Source organism: Cibotium barometz, chromosome 52 (assembly GCF_041138505.1).
Source record: "Cibotium barometz isolate CiBa-2024 chromosome 52, ASM4113850v1, whole genome shotgun sequence".
NCBI classification, from domain to species: domain Eukaryota; kingdom Viridiplantae; phylum Streptophyta; class Polypodiopsida; order Cyatheales; family Cibotiaceae; genus Cibotium; species Cibotium barometz.
Genome location: NC_141097.1, coordinates 40,476,348 through 40,483,304, shown reverse-complemented (window position 1 = coordinate 40,483,304; position 6,957 = coordinate 40,476,348). Strand labels below are relative to the sequence as shown.

The following is a 6,957-nucleotide window of genomic DNA, read 5'->3' as shown; positions in this document are numbered from 1 at the left end:
TTGTTTGTACTCTCTGCTTGACCATTAGCCTATGGATAATAAGGTGATGATTTCTGATGGACCACTAAGAATCCCGCAAGTAAATGATCAATCACCTCATTAATAAAATGTGAGCCACGATCACTAACTAATTCAACTTTTTGATAGTCCTTGTTTAGACTTTTAAAATACCCACAACTACTCTTTTTGATATATCTATTGGAAATTTTGATTGCCTGTATCTTGCGACTACTCTCCATCCACATGAGCTTTCATAAGTTTGTAATGGAACCTATAGCAATGATAGTCCTTGTTTAGACTTTTAACTAAAGCTTTATTACAAACTTAAAAGTTATCATTTATGTTACTATAACTACAAGCAAAATAAAAAATTGATGTGGAGTTTTATTGTCAAGGAGTGGAGGGATGGACTATTTCTAATATACTTATTATGCATTTAGATGCCTTGTAAAATAACAAACCACATAAATTATTCAATCTAATACAAATTGAATCTTAAACACAATCTTTATTAAAATTAAAACCTACAATTTGGCTTCTCCATACATACCAAGCATGGAATTCAAGAAACATGTCTTTCTTTTCTTGATATCAATTATAATATCCAATGGCTCCTACAAAATAGAGAAAAGAAAAAACAATTGATAGACATGTATAAAAGGACATAAAATAAAGTAAAATAAATTTAAAATAAATTTCGTTATAAGGTACAATTACATATTGCACCTTTTTAATGTTGCATCTCCTCAACCATTCTTCCAGCCTTGGAAAATTAGTGCTTGTTTCTCTTACATAAACAAATACTATGGGGTCTAACAAAAAAATAGAAAAATAAGTCTCTAGGGGTAGGGTGGACAAAAGATAGCTTACATAATTGAAAAAAATTAGGTGGTTATCTTAAAAAAACAAATCAGTAGATAAATTTTTAAAAAATATAGCTTACATACTTGAGAGATATCAAGATCACAACATCATTTATTTCTCAATCTCTCTGATAGCATATACATATCCGAAGGTGCTATATCAAGATACTCTACACCATCAGCAAAATCTTTCACATGAACAACAAGTCATCCAGGTATATTCTTTAAATCTTGTAGATTCTTATCTTCAAGGTCCATCAGCTCATCTACCAATATTCTTTATTCATCAATCATCCTTTCTTTCTTAGAAACCATATATTCTTTGCCCTTCTTAGTTTTTAATTAATCCGTAGTCCTAGTATCCCTATCATGCATAACATTCTCAATCTTAATACCTGCATCCTTAGGTTTTCTAGCTGGTGGGACATTTAACATATTGAATTCCCTAGAGACACTCAATGGTATAAGATGCAATAACTTCTTAAATCTATATCTTATTAGCCTGTAGGTGTGCATGTCTTTGTCCATAAGAGTGACCCTATGCACATGGGTAGAACAAATGAAACTATCAATAAAAAATTCTATAATGACGTCTTCTGCAGTGTCTTGAAGGGAACATATTGCATTGCCGACCCATCTCATCCCAAGCTTCCATTCATCTCACAAATATGTCTCACAACTCTCATGAAGGTAAGCGTAGGTATGAGTAACTCGACATGTTTCTGGACTTTCCTTAACTCTCTTAGGGCATTTACATGCTTGTTGATTCTCTTTTTCAACTTTTACTTTGACAATGTGTTTTCACCTGCTTTCTTTGCCAACCGTGGACTCGGTCCAACCCTCCTTGCTATTTTCTTTGTTCTAGCTATCTTAGGCCTATCAATTAAACACAGAATCAAATATGACTTGTTTTAATAACTTGCATCATACTTTGATTAAGAAAGTTAATCCAATCCTTACACGGTCCTTTTTTTTTTCATTTTTGGCCCTAATGACAATGTGAGAAAATGGAATGGAGAGAAGGATGGGATGATTTAAAAGGGAGCATGTGAAGGAGGAAGGGGGGAGGATCATGGCATGGAGGAGGTTTTGGTAAGCTACGCATAGGCAGCGGCTATACATAGACATGGCTATGCATAATCCATGGCATACATAGGCTATTCTATGGCATTATAATGCAATGCCATAGCATGGCCTATGTATGTAAATGGATTATGCATAGCCATGTCTTTGTATAGCTATGCCTATGTGTAGCCTACGTGCATGCATGGCCATGACATACGCATAGCCATGTCTATGTGTCGTCTATACATAGGCTTATGAGTAGGCTAATGCATAGCCATGCCTATGTGTAGTCTATACATAGCCATGTCTATGCATAGGCGTGGCTGTGCATAGCCTACTCATAGACATGGCTATGTATAGTGCTATGCAACAGGCCATACATTACTTATTAGCAACCTAAGCAAGCAAATGGGCATGGAAAAAGTAAGCAATTAAATGGGCATATGCATGCACTTTGAACATTAAGAAAAATTATTAAATAGATTAAGCACAAGATTAGTGGACTTACCTTTTGAAGGAGGGAGTCAATAGCTACAAAAGAAGAAAACAAATTTTTTTTAAAAAAAAGGAAGGTTAGCTTAATCTACCATATACATAAAACCCTACGTCTAATCCAACTTACATATGAAGAATGATAGTGATTAAGAAACCCTAAATTGATTAAGCACATGGTTAGTACACTTACCTTCATCAATGAGAGGGGATACCTACAAAACCAAGAAACTAGTTCCTTCTACCCTTCTAAAAAAAACCTAATATCTAATCCTACATACATGAATACACTAATCTTTATTAAGATCACTATTAACAAATAAGAAACCTAATCATGAGAGATGTTGGTGACAGATTAGTGTATAACAAAGAAAGATAGAGGAAGAAGCAAAGGGAGATGGAAGAGAGAGGGGGGGAGGAGGAGAGCGAGAGAGCGAGAGAGCGAGAGAGAGAGAGAGAGAGAGAGGGGGGGGAGGGAGGGAGAAGACTAGTTTGAGAAGGGGAGAAAGATAAGAGAGAGAGAGAGAGAGAGAGAGAGAGAGAGAGAGAGAGAGAGAGAGGAAAAAGAGATTGAGAAGGAGAGAAAGAGAGAGAGGAGGGATACCTGAAAGAGACGACGCTGTAGAAAACAATTTTCAAATGCGGCCAGAGAAGGCGTGAAGGAGCAGGTGCACCTTATTGGGAGAGGTGGGCGCATCCAGGTGTGGAGAGAAAGAGCCCGACTGCAACCACGCATGGAGAAAAGTAAGAAGTGCCCCCAACCCACATGTGGGTTCTTTCCAAAAGAATTCCATGCATTTAATTAAGGGTTATTAAATATCTAATTCAACTTATCATCTTTGGGCCCCTCCCCCTCTTAAGCAAATGTCCACCCCCTATTTAAAAATGGGTGTGAACACTATACCTTATAAATATTAAGGTTCACTCTACTTAATGCATTTTACCATTTTAAAAGGCCAAAACGAAAAATACTTACCACCTGTTCACATGCCACATCACAGTGTCCAAAGAAAAGCGCTGATAGGAGTGTTGCATACCAGCAAAATTACCAACGATCGATATTTTGTTGCAAAATCTTGGTACACCCCGATTCTCTTGTAGAGTGAAGGATTCCATAAGAGGCTTCTATATTCACATGTGCACTTCTAGCAACGATCGAATTACTCTCAAAATTTTACAAGTGCACTTCTAACAGCATCCTTATTTCTATGTTGGTAAGTTGTCATAATCAAATTTTTTAGCGGTAGTCTTATATCGTTTTATAAAGTCATCTATGTTTCTTTATCACAACAATGGTAGGAATGAATTGCCCAACATGCTATTATATGAATATAGATTGATTGACAAAGGCTTGTGCTATTTTCAAACCTAGTGTGATAAACACCAAAGTCTTATATTATTTCAAACCTGATGTGCATTACACATCAAAGTCTTATATACATTTCAATATGTGATTTCATGGACTCTTCATGGCTCAATAAACATGTATGTTTACATGCTCTCAAATCTTTGCATTTCCCTTGTATTGTAAATTTAACAAAGGCTTGTGTGATCTTCAAACCTAATGTGCTTAAACACCAAAGTCTTATATTATTTCAATATGTGATTTCTTCCACTAGTCATGGCTCAATAAACATGTTTACATACTCTGTATTTTCCTTGAAATCTACAGAAGAAACCACATGCATTTGGGTAGGCGACGATCTTCCTCAAACGATGCTACGGAGGAATTTGGAGCAACTTCCTGTTCATGAAACTCCACAGTACTAGATGCAAGCCCTCGGGGGGTTCGTCCGGAGGCATGGAGCTGGAGACTGGAACACAACTTGGAAAGCCGGGGGAAGCAACAACTGCTGTGATGTTACTGCAGGGATTGTTCTCGTGCTGCAAGCCCTCGGGGGGGTCGTCCGGAGGCATGGAGCTGGACACTGGAACGGCACTTGGCAAGCCGGGGGCAGCAACAACTGCTGTGATGCTACTGCAGGGATTGTTCTGTACTTGTTCATGTACACCGCTCTCGCCCGCTAAATTAGGGTCGATCATATTAGGTTCTGCACTCTGTAAGCCGGTGTTGTTCTGTGTCGTGGTGAGCCCAGGTGGTCTTCCCTCAGATGTATATTGAGCGCCGCTAGGCTGGTGTAAGGTGCGCCATCGCCTTCTGGCACTTGTGTGCCAGAAGTTCTTGACGTGGTTATCACTCCGTCCGGGCAGGTAGGCGGCTATCCGAGACCACCTACGAACGCAAATAAAAACGGATTGGCTAGTGTGAAGAAAGAGACTAGACGCCTATTAATTACACACTGACGACGAATTTATGCCATATGGGGTAGTCAGCACCTGTTTCCAAGGTGGCTGTGAAGGCTGAGGAGCAGCCCAATCTCTTGGGCAGAGAAAGAGCCGCATTTGAGGCCGGGCCTGAGATAGTTTACCCAACGAAGCCGACAGCTCTTCGGGCAGCGGTGCTGCAGGCCTAAGCATCGCGTATAGACAGGTATATGAATTCAGCCTACCGATGTAGCTAGTGAAAGCATCTGTGTGTGCACGCACTATGAGGAGGAAGAGGAACAGGAGGAGGAGGAGGAGGAGGTAAATTTTACCACTGAGCCGTGCCACATCGTTCCAGTTACCGCTGCCATGCTTCTCCACGTAGCGTTTCAAGGCCTCGTCCTCCTCGGGAGACCACAGTCTCTTCCGCATACTGTACAGTGCTCAGTTCTGGTATGCTGTTGAGAGCACATGCAGCCTACTCCTTATACTTGCGGTGCCTCGTCCAGTGTGGCATTTCGGACCCGTCAACTCTGGACAAGGCATTTTGGACGGGTCGATTTGTCCCTTATACGCGAGTAAAAGCTGCACAGGGCAGTTTTTTTCTCCAAGGAAAATCTATTCTAGTAGGTATGGAGCCGCGAGCGTGCGCGCGCCAATCAATCACGCATCAAGTTACATGCACAGTGAACTTGTGAAGCACACGACGGTGGAGGATGGCTGGAGCAGTGGCTTGTATGAGCTAGAAAGAATGTCTTTTCCCAGTCCCACTCAAGGAGCAGGGTGTGCACCTACCATGAATCAGCGCTGAGATCCTGCTCAGATAGGGGGCAGCCATAAGAGTTAAAAATCCCGCAGGAGTATCCGACTTTGCACGCAATATTGGTGTGACGCAGGAGATGTTTGTCGTTGGCCGGCACGGCAGCTGCAGCGTCGTTACGGCGTTGCGCAAACTGCAAAGCCCCCCTTGGACTCTCGCGCTCTCACAACAGAATCTGTGACAGACGGAGTCTACGTCTGTGCGTTCTCGACTCCCATCCTCCTTTTAAAGTTTAGAGTCAGTCACCTTCATTTTTATAGTCAGTCAGTCACCTTTTGATTTTTCAGGCCAAATCTACTTTCTAGCTAGTCTAGACTCTAAAATCTCTTGGTGGCCACAATATCTCTCAACACAGCTGGCTTGCTTTTTGACCACCCTCGTGAGTCACGGAGCTGGCTTGCTTTTTGACCACCCTAGTGAGTCATGGCCCTTGATAGATAAAAACCCTCAGAAATTACACTAGAATTGTAAAAAAAACGTTTGGTTTTGTTTGATTGCCCTCATTTTTGAAGGGCAAGGGAGCCTCCTCCAAGGGCACATGAATTTGTGTGTTATATGTGTATTACACGAAGATATGTGTAAATTATCTGAAGTTTAAAGTCGTTTTTTAAAATACAAATTTACTTGCATGTAAAGAGGTATTTAAATGTATTTAAAGGGGTGTCAAAATTTGTAGGTAAGCGCTTTTATAAATATCCTTTGAAGAGTGATCCCCTCGCTTGCATTGAGCAAACTACCGAAGCAATGTAGTGAACATCTATGAGATGGAGTTCCATTAATACTAGTCTTGTAATTGAGCCACTAAAGTGGCTATAGCCACAAAAGTGGTATAGGGTCTCATTTAGGTTATCAAAAGTAGAATAGGTAACCATATTGAAACCTCATTGAAACTTAGCAAGTAGCACATAGATAAGCTCCCCTACCAAAGTGCATCATATGGGAATTTTGTTTTATCCAAAAAAGTGAAATTTTAAAACTAAGACTTTACTAGACTAAAAATAGTAAAAAGCCACAAAAGTGGCTGAAATATTCAGCAGTACGCTCTAATTAGAGGGCCAAAAAATGTTGTCACTTTTTATTTTATCATTATTTTAAGTGAATACATACATTGTGTACATGTTGATACATTTTTCATAGGATTTTTGACATGTGTAAAAATTATTTGATTGGGTTTTAATAAGATATACTAACATTTAGCTCTACTTGGCAGGTTTCACCTAGTTTATTGACTATTGAAAAATAGTAATTATGATTCATTCTTTGCGGCTCTATTTTTTTTCAACTCCGTGTATGTGTTAAGAAGAGTTTCCTGAGAGGATTTTGTTTGAAACTCAATAACTTAAGAGATTTGAATTTTTTTTAAAGACCTTTAAAAAAAGACCTTTAAAAAGCCACAAAAGTGAGGATTTTGTTTGAAACTCAATAACTTAAGAGATTTGAATTTTTTTTAAA

General features: G+C 39.5%; 1 protein-coding gene across 1 annotated transcript; it reads right to left on the bottom strand.

Annotated features, from left to right (window-relative positions):
• Nucleotides 1–3,935: 3,935 nt before the first annotated feature.
• Nucleotides 3,936–5,714, bottom strand: LOC147609117 (uncharacterized). Its single transcript, XM_086788485.1, has 3 exons — nucleotides 5,018–5,714; nucleotides 4,758–4,890; nucleotides 3,936–4,653 (listed from the first exon to the last, which is right to left on the bottom strand). Exons 1-3 carry the CDS (start codon nucleotides 5,115–5,117, stop codon nucleotides 4,140–4,142), a joined length of 747 nt encoding a protein of 248 aa, XP_086644611.1. The 5' UTR covers nucleotides 5,118–5,714; the 3' UTR covers nucleotides 3,936–4,139.
• Nucleotides 5,715–6,957: the final 1,243 nt, after the last annotated feature.

Excerpts from the sequence above, each read along its gene's own strand:
- LOC147609117 (XM_086788485.1), bottom strand. The coding sequence starts at position 5,117 with ATGCGGAAGAGACTGTGGTCTCCCGAGGAGGACGAGGCCTTGAAACGC. Across the intron at positions 4,891-5,017 it reads CGATGTGGCACGGCTCAGTG|GCCTGCAGCACCGCTGCCCG; the intron begins GTAAAATTTACC and ends CGCGATGCTTAG. Across the intron at positions 4,654-4,757 it reads CACAGCCACCTTGGAAACAG|GTGGTCTCGGATAGCCGCCT; the intron begins GTGCTGACTACC and ends TTGCGTTCGTAG.